Here is a 23,073-nt window from a genome sequence, read left to right on the forward strand (position 1 = left end):
ATTAAAATAATAAACAAATGACGCGGGATTACTACTCAATTATCTGAACATAACATCAAAAAAATTGTTTTGTCATGTCAAGATTCTTAATAAATTTAGTAACGATACAAAATAAAATTTAATAATTTTAATAGATAAATTTTTAAAATTAAGTAATTTTTTGAGATATTAACCCCTCAAAAGCTTAAAATAGATATATGTATATACTCCTCATCCTTTTTATTGTGTGAAAGGTGTTACAGGGAATATGCATGGAAGAGCTTAAGACTCATCTTCTCTTTTATTTAATTATTCAATAATCTTTGGAACATGTGATGAAGACAAAATGAATTATTTTTTCGTTAAAAAAAAAAAAAAGAATCAAATCAACTCAAAAAATTGTGTTTATGGTAATATAATACTCTCAAAGATTCGATTTTTGTTACTCTTATAATTTAGAGGGATCTAAAGAAGAACCATAATTACTTCTTTATTTTTTTTTGAATTGTTCCTATAATCATTTACTTTTGAATAATATAAAGAATAGACATGATTTATGACTATTTCTTTTATTGTAAAAAACATAACTAAATGATAGGTGAGATGAAAGCTATTTTAATTTGAAGAATATTTCAAGCTTGTTTATTTCATTTATTTTAGTGCCTCATTATCTTTTTGTCTTCCAACTTTATGAATTGCAAGATTACGTTGTAAAAAAATAAAATTACAAAGTCAAGCAATATTATAAGGATAAATTTTATAAATATATAATAATATAATTTTATTTATATTAAATGTAGTTAAATTTTCATTTACATACAAATAATTCAAAATTTGTGATATATGTATAGGCAATTAAAATTAATTTCAACAAAATGGTTATATGTATAAATAAAGTATCGATATGTATATATAACGTATATCATACTATATAAATAATGTATTCTCATTTATAAATAATGTATAATATATCAAAAAAGATGTATAATATATCATTTAAACAAATACATTATTGTTCTCCTCCGACTAATTCGAATCTCCTCTAAACAATCTCAAAGTTTAGATAATAAGCTCTCTTTTTCAAGTTTTTATATATATTATTTACTTAAAGACAATTCACATTTGCAACACATTAATTTTCAAAGAAGAATGATATGTTACGCTCACTTTTAATATGAAATAAAGTTTTCTGTGTTTTTGACAAATTATGATAATTATTTCTTCAAGCTTTCTCACCTGTGCATTTGTTCAATTTTTTACTGTCTCTTTACCCTTTCAAATCCTTAATATAACAAAAAAATTGAGAAAAGAGTAATGACCCTTTTTTTTTAAAAAAAAATGAAACTTGCAGTAATTTAGTCGCAGAATTGTAAAATATTACTTGTGAAATTACGCAACCAAATAAAATACAAAATTTTCTAAAAATATAAATTAAAATACAATGATGAGAACCATTAAATATCAGATATCTCATATAATTGACAGAAAAGAAAAACTGGGAGACATACATATAATAAAATAATTTCTCCCTCATCTATTATTTTTCTCTAGACTCTGCGATTTCTAGCAAACGCCTTTATTACTGATCATTTTTTTTAATAAATAAAAATAAAATAAAAAGGCAAACAAATGGAGAAATTTAAAATCCTCCTTCCCCAAAAGAAAGAAAAAAAAACAGCAATTTGGGGCTTTAATATAAAGGCCAAAGATTTGATTATGATTAAAAAAAAAAAAAAATCAATCTTCTTTTCAAGCTAACCATTCCACATCCATTCCTTCAATTTCTTCAATGTCCATACTGTAACAACACAGAAATTTAAAATAAAATAAGAATATGGAAAACATAATAGTTTTTGTGACATATTCATAACAAATATTCTCTGGAATAGTTATAAAAAAATACCCTTAAAAAAGAACAATGAAAATATAATAATTTAAAAGTGAGATTTGATTATGATGATGATAACAATAATGATATGAATATATAAATAAAGGATCAACTTTCTTCTTTTTACTAAAAAGAAAAAGAGATAGAGAAATATAATTAATGGTTTTTTTTAATTTAATGTTCGATATCTATACCTAATTTGAAAGGTAAAAACATTATATATAAATCAAGTGGGTTTCATTTTTAGATTTCAGATCTCGAATATTTCATAAATTTTAATTTTTCATATAGAGATCATGAAGACATCAATCTTTTCTTTCTCAACAAAATCATATCTTATAAATTTTTTGATATTTCTAAAAATCAAAACCTCGAATAAATTCTTAGGTGTTCACAAAGAAAGTATGAAGACATTAGTAATCTTGAATCTCTTAAATTCTTACGATATTTATAAAAATATCAAACTATATCACCTTTCTTGATAATTAAATATTTTAAAAAGATTCACAAAATACATTATTAACAACGCAATAATTTTAAAAGAGAAGAACCTAAAACTAAATAGATTTGTACCTTCCATGTTAATTATTAAGAAAATAAGATAATTAATTTTCAAATAAAAATGAACAGCTGCTAGAGATAATTACAAATTCAATATTTTCTCAACAAACCCCTAACACAAAAAAAGAAAAAGAAACACAATTTTTTTTCAAAAAAAAAAGGGTGGGCCCAATGGGTTGTCTGTTTCATTTGTTCCACCGTTTGACGTGTCAATGCTAGCTAAGACCCATACTTCCGTATACATTTAATACCAACAAAACATGATGCTAATACCATGCATCAGTTTTGGCCATGGAAATTTCCTAAAATAAATTGTCACTCATGTTAAAAAAGTCGAGAGAATAACTTGATGCATTAAACTTTTGCTAATTATATACATGAAGTTCAAAAAATAAGATTATATTTAATATTTTATACTCAATTATATATCTTATATTTCTGTGGGCGATTATTTTTTTCAACTATAAAAATAAACAAAGAGCATCTTGTACAGTAAGATGACATAGGAACAAAAAACATTTCCTAATATTTTAAACATAAAAATCAACCTAAAAATGAAAAATGAAAGAACTCCTAGCGTAATTTCATAGGATATACGACAGATTTTATTAGGTTATTTTCGAAAGGTTCACGATTCAAGCAGGTTATACGAATGTAAAGAAGACATAGCAAATAATAACGAAAACAGAAGTGAAATTGAGTAAGAAATAGTTACCATGGTAAGGTAGGATGAGAATAGGTATCATCAACATGTTGTTGCAAGAAGGTTTCATTTGGATTAAACCATGGAGGGAATTCCATGACTTCATCAAATGGATAACATCCATAATCCTCAGCAATGTTCTTATCATCAGGTCCAATTTCCATGGTTTTCAAGAACTTGAACCACCAAGCTGAAGTTGCCAAATTGAGTGTGTCATTCCACTCCATCTCATGTTGTTCCCCTACTGATCTAATCTCTTCCATTTCTTGGTCATCCATTGATGGATGCAACCTTGAATTCACCATTTCACTTATAGGACCAACCCCTTCTCCCACATAATGGAATTCATCTGAAGAAGATGAAGGAGATGATGATGAAAAGATTGAATTTTTATTGTTCATGTTACAATAAGGGGTTGCATCTAAATTGTTGAAATCATGGAAATTGAGATTTAATCCTAATGTTTGGTTGGGAAGTGGAAAATTCAGGTTGTCTTGGAGTGAACCAAAGGATGAAACAGGACAAGAATAAGGATATTGAGGATGACAAGGGAAGGTTGAATTGGAGAAATTTTCCATATTGTAACATGGTAAGTTATTAGCCATATTGTTGGAAGCATAAATCCTGGGGTTTCTCCGGGATTTTTGCTTCCCTTGTTCTTCTCCTAAAGATTCTTGAGGCCATGTCTGCAACGACTGTGGCTCGGCGTGAGATTGTTGTTGTTGTTGTTGTTGCTGTTGTTTCATAGACGCTCTATGAAACTTAAGGGCGGTGACAATCTCACGCCGAGCCTCAGCCATATTTAAAAGCCTCTCTTGATAAGGCCTACTGGTGTGGAGTCTCCTCCTCACTTGTTTCTTTTTAATCTGTGGTGGTGCTGCTGCTGGCTGTGGTGATGACAATTGTGTATCACTACACAAATTATCATCAAGTTTTGTTGAATTCTCTAGTGAATCATCATGGTCTTTAGGATTCAAAGGATCTTTGGTTCTTGAAGAAGTTAACTGCTTAACTAAGCTTCTAATATAGGCACCAGATAGATGAGGCTCATGTTTTAGTTTATCAACCTTTGCTACTTCCATAACTCCTCCTTCCTTTGGTGATGATCTTCCCCTCATCTTTTACTCAAATGGCTTTGCTTTTTTTGCACACTTTTTGGGATCTATTTTAGGATGGAAATGGAGGTCAATAGAGCAAGAAGGTCGGTCTAAAGAAACATGTCATTCACTTTCTGAGGAGCCAAAGTACACACTATGCAGAGGAGAGGCAGAGGTTAGGAAGGTCTCTTGGGTGCATATAAATAGCTAGAGACAGTCTAGGGTTTTTAAATACTTTTGGAGTTTTCCTATTTTTTTACTATTCTTTTTGTTACTTAGTCTTAGATGGGGGTAGTTAGGAAGAGTTTCATAACAGATTTTACTCTACAAAATGACAGTTACATGTGTAAGCACCCTCCTTTTTTTAATAGGATCAAGTAAAAAGGATGTATGAGACATAATCTTCCATAATAGTTGGAGGATCCACTATAACAACATCAAGTGTAATCCGGTGCACAAAGCATTTCATATTAGCAGGGTCCGAGGAAGAACCGCACCACATCAGGTGTGATATAGACAACCTACCCTAATGCAAGCATTAGTGATTGCTTCCACTACTCAACCTGTAACCTATAGGTTACACAAAGACAACTTTAACCTATAAGTAAATTTGAGTATTGAGCCAAATCAAGTCGAGTCGAGCTAAGCCTATCGAACTTGCTATGGTAACAAGTTAAATCAAGTCTGAGGTGAACTCAACCATGAGTCCATATTTGAAACCCTCTGTTCGTTTTTACTTGTTTTGGATAAACTAATCTCATTACATAAATAACACATAAAGTTGGTGTTATGACTAGCTCAACCACATCTATCATTTAAGTTGTCAAAGTCAAAGTTCAAACCTTTAATTCTAAGCATAGTTTTCAAAAAAAAAAAGCCAAACTAGAAAACAAAATCAAATCCATCATCAAAGCAAACAATTTGACTAGTGTCCATTACGCTAAGCCAAATCAAGGTTAGAAAAACTCCAAAGTGTGAAATAATGGACTTTCACAGGATTCATGTACATTGATGACTTCGGTGCTGCATATAAGTCTTTACACTAAGGCATGTTCATGTGACCTTTTGATTAGGCTAGAAAAGTCTCATTATATATATATGCAGTGTTCAAAAAATAAAACAACTAAAGAAACAAGAAATGTAAACACAATTGGGAGAATAAAGAAAAGGCAGTACCAAACCTACCAGACTTAGTTCAAGGGGCAAAGGTTGACGGACTTGTGATTTACGCCACTGGTTCGAGCCTCGTAGTATGCGAACTAAGCCTGATATTTAAGTGAAAACGGTAAAAAGGGTGAATCCATTATTTCCAAGTTTGGAAGGATACAATTGGTCTTAAGGGTTGCCACCCACATCCAAAAGAAAAGGCAGTCCACTAGCCTCCACCATAATTAAGGCCTGCAAAAAGACCACCAATGCTCAGAAAATCAAGCATCTTTTACTTATCTAACCGTTGACAAATTAATTTTCAGAATTACCTATTTTACTACCTCTAAGAAATGGTTAAGACAGGATAGATCAATCATTCAACTAGAGAAAGAATCAGGGTAGGGTCGTTTCGTAAAGTGTATTAGAATAGTACTAAATAGGATATATTAGTTATGTTGGGATTAGTAATTCAGGAATGTGATATGCTGAGATTAGATATGTTGGAATCATTTCTTATATATTGTTTGATTTGATGTATTACGGTCAATTTTATGTTTAACCATTCTTGTGCATAAATCTGTGACCCTTGTATTACTAATATCATGATTTGTTATGTATTGATTACACACTCCATGATACTGAACAAGGTATATAACGAATACATAGAATAAATATTCTATTATATAATATCATATCTAATACATATATTAGATTCTCTTATACTTCCTACCAAACGTGACCCCTCAATGTTTATATCTCTAAACTGCTTGTCTCTTCATTTTCATAAAGCATTAGGAGTGTGGCAAAATGCTTATTTTCTTTTTCATTTCCAACGATTAAAATTAAGGAAAATACACACATATACGTCAAGGCAGAAAAACAGAGTTGATCTACATATTCTATACATATCTTTTGTACAAGATATAGATGTATGTAATAATCCTCAGTTACAAACTAATTAAGTAATTCTATTTAATGCACAAAAGGGCAAAGATAACTTCATGACATGGCCCTGCACCTCTTAAGTCATCAATTTCAGAGGCCAATTACTACTTTAGTTATCAGATATATATTAACACAAAATTTATTCTAAAAGGTATTTTAAGCAGCTATTTGTTATTTTAATAATGTTAAAATAAAAATAGAATGCTAGAAATAGAGAAGTAGTACTAAGGTGTTAGGTGAAAGAAGGATACCTATCAAATTATAAGGTAACTTGTAAACTAATTGCAAGACTTAACAATTTTATATTAGAGTAGATTCTAGTTTCTAAAGTCCGGTATATATCTGCAAGATGAATGTTGTAGAGATGTGGACACTAAAATGGATGTGCAATCATACTAAACTAGATAAAATAAAAAATAACTCCATCAGAAGTTACAAGTAGCACATACCGAGTAAAAATGAGAAAAAGACCAATTTATATGATCTAGTCATGTTTTGTGTCAATCACCATATGGATCATTTGTAGGTGTGAACTCATGGTAAGTGGGAATGAGGTACACCTAAATACATGGAAGAAGTTGTCTTGAAATTCATGCAAACCTAGCAATGAATAGAGAAGCAAAGTCAATTAGTTGGGAATATGTTTTAGCATGTTAATACTTTTACTTTTATGACTTTATCATTTTTAGGTGTCTGAAATTTCTCTGCTTGTAAAACAACATGATCAACGAGAAATCATATAGCCGACCCTAGATTACATTAGATTGAGGCTTTTAGTTGTTTTGTGGTTGAAGACTTTTGACACTTGTTCCATTTTTCAATTAATTGAAAAAGAGGGTAATTTAGGCATACAACTTTCTGATGGTTTTGAAGCAATTTGTGTGGAGGCTACCATGGGACCGGGATCAAAACGTCAGCAGAAGGCCTACAGAAACTGACAGGAGAATCTCCATACTATTGTAACCTCATTTCTTTGTATAAACAATTGTATGTGAACAGAATAATAATACTATTTTGTTTAATAAAATCCAATATTTATGTACAAATTGTTGATATGACTAGTGTCTGTTACTTAAAACAGAGAACTTGGACCTTTTGGAAAGGCTAGCCTGTTAAAGACAGAAATGTTCCATACCTCCCCCTTCCTTTTCTTTCTGTTTTCTTTCATATATATTTCTGCTTTTCTTCCAAACAGTTTCTATTTAATTTCTAATGCTACTTGGACCTGCCACTGGCATGGCTCCTAACTCTTTTTCAAGATTAGAGTAACAACAAATAGGTAAAATCGAATTAGCGGAGGATTTATCAAAAATAATTTTATCTTAACAAAATAGGAATATAATTACATACACACCATCCTCATAAAATTGCACTTTGCTTGATAGTTATAATAAAGAACCAAACACTAGAAAGAGAGTCATTAAATAACATAGCCCCAACTCACTAAGGGTAACCAAACTATTAAAGGACTAGAATAACAAACTTGGAAACTATAGTTCAAATTCCACTAGAAACGGTGGTAGGTGAATTCTCCCATTTGCCCAAACTTTGTGTACAAATTACCATAAAGTTGTGTCTATGACAAAAGAGCGGGTTGGATAAAATATGGGCGGATCAAAAATGAAAAAAATTATTCAATTAAACTCTCTATTTATCACAAATAGAACATACGTTAATTGATGAATAATATAAATTTAATTCATTTTTTAAGAATCAGCTATCCAACTCGTATCTAATGGATCGGATTAGATGGGATTACTTGTTCTTTTTAATCATTTTGCCTGGTGAGTCGACTCAGACATTAATCACATGTGTAAATTGACTCAGACATCAATGTTATTAAAAAATAGATCCTCTAATATCTATTCACTATCAAAGGCCTACAATTTAGAATAATACTGAATAAAATATTTAATTAATTTTACTTAAAGGTGTAGCTTAGTAGTCAATGAATTTTGAGAATTATGAAGTTTCAAATTTAAATTCTAATAGAGATAAAATATACTAGGTGATTTCTTTTCATATGTAACTTTGGTGGATAGAGTTACCTGATACATGATCTTGATAGGAGAAGATAAATATCCCATAAAATTACTCGAAGTACACACAAATTAACTCAATCACTGCAATTACAAAAAAATGTAATTTCTGTCAAACTATAAGCTTCAAATTGATTAAAACTTGTCTAACTAATAATAAGTTCAATTAATTTCCAGGTTTTGGTTCACTGATAAGTGTGCATACATCAAGATTAACAATAAATTCAATTAATCTTCGGGCTTTGATTCAATGGTAAGAGTGCATTTAGTATGTAAATTAGACGCTCATCACGAATTTGATATAAACAGAAATTATATACTTGGGCATGGAAAAGTAAAAGTATAAATTAATTATCTATCGAGTTTCAAACCGCGTCAATCCTGCAAGGATTTATACCGAAATAAAAATAAGAATCAATCAACTATTTGGAGTTACATCCCCGACACCTTCTGTTATCTTCACGAGTATGACACTGTAGTGTACGTAGGAAGCAAATGCAGTAATCTGTCCCAGAACCTTACAAGTTCATTCCAAAAACTATGAAATAAATAAATAATACTATCATACAACTATTGGGACAAAGCCATGAGATTTCACTAGAGTTTCAATTTTAACAAGCGTTTCAATATGTGATTTTATTGATTTTAAATTATGAGATAAAATCTCAAATTCTTCAAAAAGCTTAATTTGAAAATTTCATATCATGATTTTACATTTCAAATAAAAAAAATTAACCCACAAATTTATATATTGCATAAAAAATCCATTTATTTTATATTTTCTATGAAAATACGAAAGAAGTGATGAAATATTCACGAAGTATAAACATGATAATGTAGTTACTGATGAGTACACTACAAATCTACAACTAACGTTTTAATAAATGTTCTATTTTTCTTTAGCATAACTTTATGGTAGTATTTTATACTTTTGTTACGAACTTTTGTATATTTAATAAAATTATATAAAGAATTGATGCAATTTTAATAGTTTCACAATTAAGGGAATTCTTATGTTTAGGAGCAAACATACGACTCAAAATTTTAAATTGCATGTCCAACAAAACTTCAACTTTATTTTATAAGATTTCAAATTATTATTTCAACCCTTAATTTAACATTCCTAATTGCAATATATCCTTGGGCTTTTTTTTTTTTTAATGACAAGGAAAATCCGCAATTGCTATTCTTTGCGTGCACAGAGGGTAAAATTTTCGTTCCTATGCAATAGTTCGCAAATCACATAGGAGAGTTAATCCATACTAGGCAAATCTGGTACGACAAGCTCGACCCAAAAAGCAAACCTCTTATTTTTGCTGGCAAGAGATTTCAAACCTAAGACCTTCAAATGACTTCAACATAAAAGTCCCATGCTCAAGCCTTTGGGCTACTCTAAAAGGATTGTCCTTGGGTCTTTTCACTCCAAAACAAGCAATTTTACTAAACTAGCTAGAAAAGTTTAAAGTTATTTCCATTTTTGTTATTATTTGTATGATGTTTTCTGTTCTATGATCCAAACCAGTAAAGGATAACTGTGAAAGCTGTGTTATTTGCTCAATTCACATGGAAATGTCCAATCATCACCAGGAGGAAAAAAAGGCTCTTAATGGTATCCAACCTTTCACATAACTGTGCAAGTTAAAGGTGTCAGGCAAACAATATTACTAAATGTAAATAATTACTCAAAAATACTAATTATAGGAAAAGGTTAAGTTTTCTCCCAAATATCATAGACATGATTTGGTTGAGATTTAAAAAAAAAAAAATTTAAAAATCAAATTTGTGTTTGAATATGAATACAAAATTAAAATTTTATCACTAAAAACTTGAAAAACTTACCAAATCTATATTTCAAAGATCAAATTCTATATTTTAAAGTTTGAAATTGAAATGATATGGAAATACAATAAATCAACGATTGTTTGAAATGATGTCCCAATGTTATTTTGAGTTTTGGAATCAATATCCATTGTCAAATGTTATTTGATAGGCAACAATTTTCTCTGAGAAAGTCATATTATTATGCATCTTTAAAAATAGTTCTTCGATTTTGCTATAATGATGAACGAATTGACATGACAATTTTAAGAGGAAGTGTTGCGTTGTATGTTATTCACAGTAACACAATTTTGATTGGCAAGACGTGGAGTGATTTAACAATAGGATGAAAATTTAGAGATAGACCCTAGAGTCAAATCAGGGATCAAACATGAGTGGTGGTTAGATCAATATTACTCTATATGACAGGATATTGATCAGTCAAAGATCGCATATGTTCTTAATGTTGACAGGATAGAAGAAGTGAAATTCAAATGGTTTAAGTAAAATTATATGAGGTGTACTATAGTTGTTTTTGTCAGCTTAAAATCCTTGGCACCACTCCATTTCTTTAGTACAACTTCCAAAATTTTCAAGCACTCAGAATTCTTTAAATTAAACAAATTTTAACTATAATGTGCTACTTTTTCTACCTTCACCAACACTTCAAAACTCAAGAAATATCTAAGCAAATATCTTCAAATAAAATAAAAGATATAAAGTACTATCTTCTTATAGGGGACCAGATAGTACAATAAAATTGGCCTAAAGTAAATACACTGCCATCTCTAGTGTACAATTTTGACACAAATGTAGACAACAATTTTGACATTAGACATGTAGACAATCGTTTTGACTATTTCACCTAGTAAGATACATAATAATTTTGACACTAGATATGTTCTGTTTCATCAAATGTTCAATATAGTTAAATAATAATTTTGTCAATCAAAATTTAGTAAAATATTATCTAATATCAATATAAGAAGTATACAACTAGGGGTAAAAAGTCAAGGTGATGTAATGCTAAACTTTTTTCACTTTCACTATATTTATACATTTTTTAGCTTCAAGCAGTATAACAAGTTATAAGGTTAATTAATTTTAAAGCATATGCTAATCTTTAATTTCATTACCAAACAAACTATACATGGGGATTGGGGAGTGCATTTGAACAATTAAATACTTTTGAAACCAAAAAACAAAAATTGTATTACTATTTCAATTCCATTTTTTAGACATAGTCTGAGGTTGTTCAAGGCTTAATTATTAGTAAGACCTTATAACACATTAGGATGGCAAATTGAATGTGCATTTATTGTCAAAATACGAATCCCATACTTACCACAGATTTCTACACATTACCACATTGTGTGTGGTCCGAATACATAGAACTAATGGATACTTTTCGGTTACTTTTATTTGTCCACTTTAAACTTTATACGTTCTTAAAGATATAATTTATAGTTATAGATTTTACTAAGAAATGTTTTTTCTGAACAGTTCTCTATCAACATTTGTTGTTCACTATTGATTTGACATACCCCTTAATAATTGTAAATAGAAGGATACTTTTACTATATTATCCTTTGAATATAATAAATACAAAGTCTTGAAAAATGTTATAGGAAATGACTAATTAATGATGAGGTTAAATTAAAAACCAAGTATAAAATTATCCATTGATTTTATAAAGTGGACATATATTATTGGACATCTCAAAATAATATAATGAACAACTATTGTTGAACCTAGGAATTAAGTCGTTAATATTTCATTTCTTAATATATAAAAACTGAAATCAATTTTTAATATAATAGACAAGTAAAAGTAATTGAAAGGAATAAAAATTTGCAAATAAGAAAAAAAAATAGCAGGATGCAAAACATAGAAGAATATCTAAAGGATTTTTATTTTATTGATCAGAGATTAATTCCCCCACATTATAACTTCCTTCTCAGTCCATTATTTTTTCTCGATTTGTGCGTGTCATCCTTGCGCAGGGGCCATGCTAATCTTCTCTGTATCGTTCCAATTTTATCGGAAAAAACAGATAACTATCTAGAAATTAATACCATAGACACCACCGACCAGAATAAGGTAGGTGATGGAGATGAAATTACCAAATTGAATACTCAAAAATGAATTGCAAGTTACAATTCAATAAAAAAAAGTTGTATTCAAAACTTTGGTTTGGTAGATATTCTTCTACCAAGCAATATTGGTTAGCACTTTCGCGTCTCAACTATTCTATTTTGAATTTATAGGTAACATCTTTACCTTTAATATGGATCTCAATTAATTTTATATTGTATCTACTATTTCCAGGCAAAGTAGCTGTTAACTACGCTAAAATCTCGCTAAATTAATATTCAATAACTTTTTTATGATAATATTTTTCTTCGATCCTAATTTGGGTCAATTAAAAAAGTCACTCATTTTAATAAGATAATAAGATAATATATTTTCTGAAGACCCTTATATAAATATATGTCTTATTAATATTATAAATTAATAATTTATTAAACAAACAAATATATCCAAGGCAATTTAATGAAACATGATTTTATCATATTCTATTATTTTATTAAAATTTAAATTATGTTGGAGTTTATCTCTAACCTTTCTTATTGCATCCGAAAGTTTCGGTATTGTATTTTCAAAATGCACCATAAAATTGTGAAAAGTTCTAAATGTAATAAGTGTTTTCTTGCAGCAAATTGTTCCAAAGGTATTATATCATCTTCCACTTTATCATCAACATTATTTTTTTCAATGGTATTCAGAATTTCTTCTAAACTCTAGACCAATGACATGTATCATTTTAACCCAACAACAGGTTATTAACGTCCATTTTAAATCATTATCTCAAACTCATAAACAACGTTTCACAAGTGAATTCATTTAAATTCTCAAAAAAAATTCCCCAAACAAGCTTTGTGATGTTGAAACACTCTTTAAATTAATAAATATTAATTTATTGATCAAATAATATCTTTATAAAATAATAATATTTTTATAATTTCACCTATATTAATCTAGTGAGATTTTAGAGCAACTCCTTTGACCAATAAAAAAAATCACATAGTAATATTTATATCTAAGCTTTAAATTTAAAATTAATATCTCCTATTTTTAATCACTTCAACAACTGTTAGGTGGCACCCTAATAATCATTGTTAGTACTTATCATATATCCTCTCTAGATTAATAAAAGTATTATAAAGAAAGCTCAGAATATAATAATAAGAAGACGAAAGGCAAAAAATATAAGATGGAAGAGAGAACTTTTCTTATTCAAGTGTGTCTTTCAAATGGTGAGTGACATCTCTATTTATAATGTTGAGATATCACTCTCAGAAGTCATCTAATTAATAGATAGATAGTTATCTTAAAAGTTATTATCATGTTGGAAACAACAATACATGAATCCAATTTATTTGGATAGATCTAATGGATAATCCACATGTTTAATACAATGGATTTGTAACACTCCCCCTTGGATATACATAGATAATATGTCTCGTTAAAACCTTACTAGGAAAATTCAGTGGAAACTGAAAAAAAGCCTAGTGAAGAAAAAAGAGTACACACATCTCATAATACGCTTTGAATGTTGTCTCGTTAAAAATCTTACCAGGAAAATCCAACTTGAGACAAACCATAGTTAAGGAAAAAAGTACAACCCCCCCCCCCTCGATGAGAACTTCAGTAGATATCTCGAAGACGGCGGATTCCAGTCTTGTATCTCAACTTCTCAAACATTGATGTTAGCAATGCCTTGTGAATAAATCATCAAGATTATCACTTGAACGGATTTGTTGAATTTCTATCTAACCATTTTGTTGAAAATCATGCGTGAAAAAGAACTTTGGTGAAATATGTTTTGTCCGGTCTCTTTTGATGTATCCTCCTTTCAATTGAACTATACATGAGCATTACTTCATACATTGTGGTTGCTATATTCTTTTTCAAAGAAAAACCACACATTTCCTGAATATGGTGGGTCATTGATCTCAACCAGACGCACTCTCGACTTGCTTCATGGATGACTATTATTTCTGCTTGATTTGCAGAAGTGGCTACCAACGTTTGCTTCATTGATCACCAAGATATTGTCGTGTCTTCACATGTAAACAAATAGTCTGTTTGTGATCGAGCTTTATACAGATCAGATAAATACCCTACATCTGCATAACCAATCAGTTCTGACTAGGATTCATTCAAATAGAATAAACTCATGTCCATGATCCCTCGAAGATTTCGAAGTATGTGTTTATCACCATTCTAATGTCCTTTTGTTGGGGAGGAACTGAATCTTGCTAGTAGACTTACTGTAGAACAGATATCTGATCGAGTATTGTTAGCAGGATACATTAGTGCCCCGACTGCACTAAGGTATGGAGTTTCATCACTAAGAAGCTCTTTATCTTTCTCTTGAGGTCGAAATGGATCTGTATTGATGTCAAGCTATCTTACAACCATTGGGGTACTCAATGGATGTAAGTTATCCATATAAAATCGCTTTAATATATTTTCTATGTATGTTGATTGATAAAAAAGTATTTCATTTGACAAATTCTCAATCTGTAGGCCAAGAAAAATTTTTGTTCCCGAGATCTTTCATTTTAAATTCTCTTTTCAGACACTCAACAACTTCTAAAAACTCTTTACGAGTGCCAATGATGTTCAATTCATCAACATACATGGCTATTATAACAAATTAAGACTCCGACCATTTAATAAAAATGCAGGAACAAATCAGGTCATTTTTGTACCCTTTCTTTAACAAATATTCACTCAAACGATTATACCACATCCTCCTGACTGTTTCGATCCATATAATGATTTTTGAAGCTTTATTGAATAAGTCTCGGATCTCTGTATGCTTCAGGCACTTTGGATGCTTCAGGAATTTTCATGAAATTATCGTGGTCCAATGAGTTATACAGTTAGGATGTGACAACGTCCATTAGACGCAATTCAAGTTTTTCATAAACTGTCAGATTTATGAGATATCTGAAGGTGATTACATCTACCACATGAGAATATGTCTACATGTAAACAATGCCAGGTCTTTGAGAAAAACCTTGAGCAATAAATTTGACTTTATATCTCACGACTTCACCTTTCTCATTTCTTTTCCGTACAAAAACTCATTTGTACCTCACTGGCTAGATACCTTCTGGTGTTCGAATTATTGATCCGAAAACTTCACGTTTTCCTAGTGAAGTCAAATCTGCTTGAATTGCATCCTTCAATTTTGGCCAATCATTTCTCCGTCTATATTCGTGAACAGATTTTGGCTCAAAATCTTCATCTTGTTGCATTATGTCAATAGCAATATTATAGGCAAATATGTTGTCAATCACAACATTATTTCGATTTCACATCTTTCTCGTCGAGACATAAATCATTGAAATCTCATTGTTTTCAGAAGTTTGAACCTCCTTGGATATTTCATCATGTGTCATGACTTGGGTCTTATCTTCAGAAATTTCTTTCAACCCATAATCATCCTGATTATTTATTTCTTTTCTCTTTCGAGGATTTTTATCTTTGGAATCAATTGGTCTACCACGCTTCAAATGTGGTCTAGACTCAGTTGCCTTAACAAATCCAAACAAAATTGCTTTTACAAATTCATTTTATTAAACATGTGGATTACTATTAGATCTATCCAAACAAATTGGGTTCATGTATTGTTGTTTTCAACATAATAAGCACTTCCAAGATAATTATGTATCTATTAATTAGATGACTTTTGGGAGTGATATTCAACATTATAAATAGAGATATCACTCACCATTTGGAAGACCCACTTGAATAAGAAAAGTTCTCTCTTCCATCTCATATTTCTTGCCTTCTTCTTCTTATTATTATTATATTAGATTCTGAGCTTTCTTTATAATAAAAAGATTATTTTTGAATTTTTCTTCTTAGCCAGAATAAAGCTTAAAAATATACTTTTTTTCGTTTTAGAGTTAAATTATAAGAACTTTGATAAATATTTTAACTTTTTTTTTTCATCTTATTGATATGCAAAAAATTGCAATTTATAGTATTTTTCATATAGTTTTTGAATATCAATTTTTTGTTTAAAATGTCGAATTAATATAATCTAATTTAACTTTGAGAATTAGTCAAATTGACTTTTGAAAAACGCAGTATGACAAATAAAAATAGATAGAAGAAGTACCAAACATATTCAAACTAGTTCTCTATTAATCTTATAATTTCTCTAATTTATACGCTATAACACTTTTACCAATTATAACGATTAGGAGTGTTAAAAATAGTCAAATTATAGGTAATATGTTCAATCTGTCTAGAATTTTATATGTTGCACTCAATATAATTTGAATGTGGTTCAATATCTACTCATTCATGTCTTGATTCATTTTAAGAGAATCCTCAATTGAGCCTAATCTATTCTTCAATTTAAACTCGTTTTAAGACTCTTTATTTGCTTTGATGTAATCCTCAATTGAGCCTAATTTTAATCTTCAATTTCAGTTCGTTTTAAAACTCTTTATTTGGATTGATGCATTATATATTCCTATATTGAAAATATGAAATACTACCTATTTTATATATTTTAGTGTCATATATCTTTTTTTACAACAAGAAAACCTGCAGCCACTACCTTTAGGTGCCACTCGCAAACTACATATGAGAGATAACTTGCACTAGATAAGCCTGGTGCGACGAACTCGATTCAGAAGGCTAACCTCTTGCTTTCGCTGGCAAGAGATTTTAAACTTGAGACCTCCAACATGGAAGTCCCAAGCTCGAACCACAATGGTCCACCTCGAAGAAGGATAATATCATATATCTATTTATAACTTTTTTAAAAACAAATTTCTTTAGTTGAAATTCAAAATTATTATTATAAAGTTATATAATACTATTTTAAAATTATTGAAATTAAGAGTCAAATTGGACTAGTCATAACCAAATTCAATTTTTTAGCTCATTTAAGTTCAATATAAATTTGAACAATCAAAACCCAATTCAACTTTTATAACAACCTATTCTAATATCTGCATTTTCAATCTAACTCGGAATAGTCCACACAAAAAATTGAAATTCAAAACTAAAAATAAAAATGGGGACTCCTTATGCTAAAAGAATGAACTAAATTAACCCAAAATCACAAAAAGAGAGGAGAATCATGTAAGTTGCAGGCAGAGACAAATAAATAAAAATTCTAGAAACACATATGTAAGAAATGCAATATATATTATAATAGAGATAAACAACAACAATAATTATATTTTAAAAAATAGAATTAAAGGTAAGAAAGAGAAGAGACCTGAGTGGTGTTGGATAACATCAAATAGAGAGAAAAAGATGGAATTTGCTTCTTTTTTTCTCTCTCTATTTGTAAGATCTGATCTGAACAGGAAACCTGATTCCACCAATCATCTTCTTCTTCAGAAATTAGGCCAATTAGATTCTTCCACTAAATGCACTAACAAAACCCTATCCTTTTCTTCTTTCGATTCCGTTCACACCTTTGCCGTTTTCTCCTCTCTTATCTTCTTATCCGATTAATCAAAGCTTACTCCCCCGCCGACTAAACCCGCCGCAGCAGAGCGGAGAACTTGGAATTTTTTAGTATTTTACTTTTTAGGTCATTCATTTTTTTTTCTTCTTGTTTTTTATTTTAAAAAGGGTGAAAAGTGTAACCCGAGCACGTTTTAACAACACACGATAATATGTGGTGTACATAATATGTACTAACAAGGTACAATATTGCATTATATGCTAAATCTATTTTATTCTTTTTCATTTTAAATTTTTTGTTTATATAAAATTAGGGAAAACAATATGAAAGATTTTGGTTAAAATTGTTATTACGATATCAAATTTTATTTATATTGGAAATTTTACCTCCTAAATTATTTAATATTGTATATTAAAAGTATATGTTCCTACAAGGGCATATTACTATTTATAGTTAAGTAATATTTTTATTTTCACGTAAATATATATATACCTTTAAAATACACTACTAAACATTGCAAGGGTAAAAGATTATTTTCAAAGTATGGTATCGTAACAATAATTTCGATCAAAATTTAAATATATTTTAGATTTTTTAAAAAAAACTTATATATATATATATAAATAAATAAATACTTGTGCACATTCAAAATTAGAACATAAATTATAACTTAAGTTAAAATGGTGATGTACCTATCTCTTATCTCCTATGATCTATTAGCTATGTAAATAAATGAAATTTTAATAGTTTAAAAAAAAATCTAAAATTTATTTACGATACAGAATAGATAAATAGATAATCTTATAAGAAATTGATATGAAATATATATTTATTTTTATTAATGATTTTAATTACCTGCATCAAAATATGTTAATAAGATTATCACATTATAGATTTCATTAAAGTTAATAATATTATTCTTTTACTATGTTCATGATCAATTATAACTTATAAGATGATCTTGAATTATAACTCAATCAATTTTGTTTATTTTTTATAAATATGATTTAAAAAGAAGCAAAAGAAAAAGAAGATTGATAATGTAAAGGTACAATACAGATTTTAAAAAGTCAATTCGGCAAAAAAAAGAAAGAGAGAATGATCGTTTCTCAAAGTTGAGGGGAGAGTTTAATTTTTAAAGTAAAGTTTGTAGGTTTAAATAATGTTCACCATATATTATTTTATATTTATATTAGTTATGCAAATATATTAATTATTTCACATTCTATCCTATTAATATATATCCTGTGTTGTATATATTTATTAGTTATAAAAAAATTTAAAATTGTCAATTAAATATTATATTGTATTGTTTTATACTTAAATTAACTTATTGAAAATTAATACATATCAATAAGTTAGTTGAATCTTATCTGCCTACCAAATACCCCCAAACAGTCAACACCAAGTATGTTGAAAGAAAAATATGAGCGTCTATTTAGGGTAGGTAATAGAAAATAACTCGTAAGCATCAAAAGCTAAAAAAAAAGAATATTTAATTATTAAAACTGATTTTATAAATAATTCATTAGGTGTTTAAATAGAATTATTGAATTGGTCATAGATCTCATCAGATTTATATCAAAAAGTTTCATATTGAATAAGATTTTTTTTAATATAGACGATTTCATATTTATGATTCAAACTCGAAATTTTTAATTAAAGATGAAAAAGATATATATATTATTCTATCGTAATTCTTATTGATTCTTATTTTATGTTATATTATAGCGTGAGGTTTGAAATAAGCTTCGTTTTGCCTGAATATCCCAATAGCTATTTTGCTTATTTCATATTTTACTTGCATTCAAAAACATATTTGATTACTATTAGTAAGTAATATTTGTATCTAACGAGTCAGGACACTCATAACATACATCTTTAACCTCATACAAATGAAATTATATTATTTTTTCAGAAAAAAAATTCTTTTAAAAATATAAAATATCATATTGTTTTTAAAATAAATTAGAAGTAAAGTGTGTATATCTCTGCAACTTTAATATTGAATGTTGAAGCCCGATTTGCGGGGGAATTCTGTAGACTATAGAGATAAAATAATAAGTCCCAATTATTTTATTTTATTTTATTTTTGGTTGTGGGTAAATTCTCTGAATATCAATTAAATTGGGAAAATGGGCCCACCTGTCCACGTGACATGGTTTGCTGACAATGATATCCACGTGGGTGGGGGACCCCGTAAAACTTCACCACGGATGGAATACTGAAAAGATCAAATATAAAATAAAGTTAAATTTAAATTTATATTATTAGGAGTAGGAAAATATTTCTCAATTGGATATTTTTATTTTCGTAACTTGAGTTAAAGTTGATATGAATTCAGAATTTGAAATTTCGGAGTTTTTATAATAATTTTAAATTAATACTTTTTTTGTTTTAAATTGTTATCTTTGGATAATTTTCTTAGTTCATTTTAAAAAATTGTCTCATTTTCTTTTAACTATTCTTTAATTACTTTGGACCTGATCAACATCTAAATGACACATTGATAGTTCCAACATTGCACATGACAAAATCATTTAAAACGACAGCGTGGATATGCAACTCGTATTGATTCATGAGAAGTCTGTCTACGTATTTTTTTTTTTAAGGAAAAGACTTAAATATGCTATTAAACTTTTAAAAAAAATTATTTATGTTATCAATTAAAAGTTTGGCTCATTGATGTTATTATTGTTAAAGAAAAGGTTTATTCATGCTATTATTTTTTAACAATGGTTTTGTAAAATTATTTTTGATACGTGACCAATTATAATTCGGTCACGTCATTAATTTTTTTGATTAAAAAAATCATAAATTTAAAAAAAAAATTAAATTATTTTTTTTGATTTTTTATTAAATAAATTGATGACGTGACCGAATTATAATTGACCATACCATTAATTATTTTAATAAAAAAATTAAAATTCTGAATAAAAATTGATTTTTTTTATTTTTAATTAAAAAAATTGATGACGTGGCCAAATTATAATTGGTCACGTGTCAAAAATAGTTTTGTAAACACCGTTAAAAAATAATAGCATGAATGAGTTTTTTATTTAACGGTAATGACACAAATGAGCCAAACTTTTAACCGATAGCATAAATGAGTTTTTTCTGAAAGTTCAATAGCATATGTGAGCCTTTTTCCTTTCTAAATCGTAATATAAAAAAAAATTTATTAGGTACTCAAATAAATTACAAAGAAAAATCAATTGTTGAATTTAAAATTGGGCAACTTTCACATATAGCAAATAAAAAATTCATATTTGTATGTTATAGCAAAGTTTGCATAATTACGCTCCATAGCAAACATAGAAACTGTATAATTCGCTATACATATACAGTTGAAGCAAATTGTATAAAACGAAGTGTATAAAACAAGAAAGAAAAAGACACTTGGGCAGAGAACTGTATAAAAACGAAGTGTATAAAACGAATTGTATTATTATAAGTGTAAAGAACGATTATATACAATTTGAATTTGTATAAAATGAGAAAGAGAGAAGGACAACAGAGACTTGACAAGGAATTATACAATTGAATCAAATTGTATAAAACGAGAAAGAGAGAAATTAGATACAATTTGAAAATTGTATAAAACGAGAAAGAGAGAAAGGCAAAAGAAACTGGGCAGGGGAGTATTTTTATTGTATAATTATAAGTGTATAGGACGAAAATATATGTACTTGCATGTGTATAAACAATTTTCTCACGCTTTATACAAACAGAAACACAATTTATACATTTCGCTTCTGTTTGTATAAGTGAGAAAGGCGAGGGGGGCGAGCGAGATTTGGGAGAGTGGCGAGCGAGATATTTGGGAGAGAGGCGCCTGACAATTTTTTGCAAACGTTTGCTATGGAGTACAATTAAATCAAACCCTAGATACTCCATTTATTTTAGATTATTAGTTTGCTATTATATACAATTTTCCCTTTAAAATTTAATAAAAAATTTGATCAAATTAAGTTATATCGCGATATTTATCTCACTTCAATCTAATAAGATTTAATAAAATAGCAATTTCTTTATTTATTAACTTAACTTATTTTAATATTTTATAAATTAGCTAGCTCGACGCCTCTAAGTCAAATAGTATTGTCATATAGATAATCAATTGAAATAAATCTCCAATTTCTATAAATCAATGTTGTACAATTATATTTTCGTCTAAAACATGTGTATGCTTTTAGAATATTGATGACAATTGACGACCACCTGTTGTGGTTTCTAGATTTGGACTAGAAAATTGTAATGCAATGCTTAGCTTGTCTTTCAAGCTCGGAACTTGAACAGAGTCTGCTAATAAGTCAAGCATATGATTAAAAAATATTCGAAAACATTAGTTTATAAAATTATATGACTTAAGTCTGAAGAAGCAAAATATAATAACTAATTTAAAATGGAGGTTCTTGCGTAAAAATCATGGTGAATAGAAAGGAAGGGACAAGCGAGATTTGAAAGAGAGACGAGAAGATGATGAATCTATGTTATATTTCTTGTATTAAATTGTAGGGTAAAAACATACATTTTTCATCGAAAAGTCAGTTATACGCTTCAATTATTATAGTGACCTATTACACACCTATACTATTCAAAAGTGAATTTTTATTACCACCCTGAAACGTGTAACACCACTCTCACAATATGTGGTGTATTACCCTCGCAGCCACATCAGCGCTACGTCAGTGTCATGTCATAAATTATATTTATTTTTATTTTATTTTCTTTATTAATTAACTTTTCTTTTATTAACTATATTTTACTCTAATTAATCCCAAATTGATTATTTTAAATCTTTAATAATTATATTTTCTTCATCACTAAATCTTATCTATTTTCAATTCTTATTTCATCGGAAAATCATATCTGAATCCACCTTCACTATTGATTATGTTCTTCATCACCACTATCGCCTTCAATTGTTCTTCTTCTTTGTCACCCAACACCAAATATCACCACCATCTTTATCAATATTGATTTTTTCTTCTTCACCACCTTCGATACCTATTTTAATTTTTGCCACCCGCCATCCATCACCACCAAACCCATAAAATTTCTATCACCATTAAACCCAAAAATTGATTAACAACCAAAATTTCTTTAATAACGTATAAAAAATGAAAAAGATAACAATCAATCGAAATTTTTCTAGATAAAATACAATTATTCACTAACAAATCTATGAAAATTAAGCTAATTACGAATTAAAAAAAAATTGTGCTTTTAGATTGTGATAAAAAAAAGTGTGATAAAATAAAGAATGAAGAAGAAGAAGACAATGGTTGGGGTGTGAAGAAGAAGAAGTGTGGGGGTTGTGGTAGAAAAGAAGGATTATTATTTATTTTTTTTTGCTTTTTTTCCAAACTGACGCGCCTATT

The 23,073-nt window shown here is 28.7% G+C and overlaps 1 protein-coding gene and 1 non-coding gene across 10 annotated transcripts; both read right to left on the bottom strand.

Annotated features, from left to right (window-relative positions):
• Positions 1–1,381: 1,381 nt before the first annotated feature.
• Positions 1,382–17,880, bottom strand: LOC107026669 (ras guanine nucleotide exchange factor L). Of its 9 annotated transcripts, XR_003580032.1 has the most exons (7): positions 17,495–17,858; positions 8,371–8,445; positions 6,772–6,922; positions 5,556–5,626; positions 5,414–5,487; positions 3,144–3,480; positions 1,411–1,777 (listed from the first exon to the last, which is right to left on the bottom strand). XR_003580032.1 is itself a non-coding variant. In XM_015227721.2 (3 exons), the coding sequence occupies exons 2-3, from the start codon at positions 4,247–4,249 to the stop codon at positions 2,673–2,675; spliced, it is 1,164 nt and encodes a 387-aa protein (XP_015083207.1). In that variant the 5' UTR covers positions 4,250–5,626; positions 17,495–17,880; the 3' UTR covers positions 2,420–2,672. The 9 variants fall into 9 exon arrangements, 1 of the variants encoding a protein (XP_015083207.1); XR_003580035.1 differs by lacking the exon at positions 3,144–3,480 and having other exon boundaries at positions 1,382–1,777; positions 17,495–17,873; XR_003580033.1 differs by lacking the exon at positions 6,772–6,922 and having other exon boundaries at positions 17,495–17,854.
• On the bottom strand, positions 12,137–12,240 carry LOC114078491. The gene has a single exon (XR_003580173.1). It is a non-coding gene; the product is annotated as a U6 spliceosomal RNA (small nuclear RNA).
• Positions 17,881–23,073: the final 5,193 nt, after the last annotated feature.

This window comes from Solanum pennellii, chromosome 8, assembly GCF_001406875.1.
Source record: "Solanum pennellii chromosome 8, SPENNV200".
NCBI lineage: Eukaryota > Viridiplantae > Streptophyta > Magnoliopsida > Solanales > Solanaceae > Solanum > Solanum pennellii.

Bases quoted from the DNA above. Each gene is read 5' to 3' on its own strand.
- LOC107026669 (XM_015227721.2), bottom strand. From the start codon at position 4,249: ATGAGGGGAAGATCATCACCAAAGGAAGGAGGAGTTATGGAAGTAGCA. The intron at 2,731-3,143 runs GTAACTATTTCT...AATTTATTTTAG, and splicing joins TCTCATCCTACCTTACCATG to GAAATTTCCATGGCCAAAAC.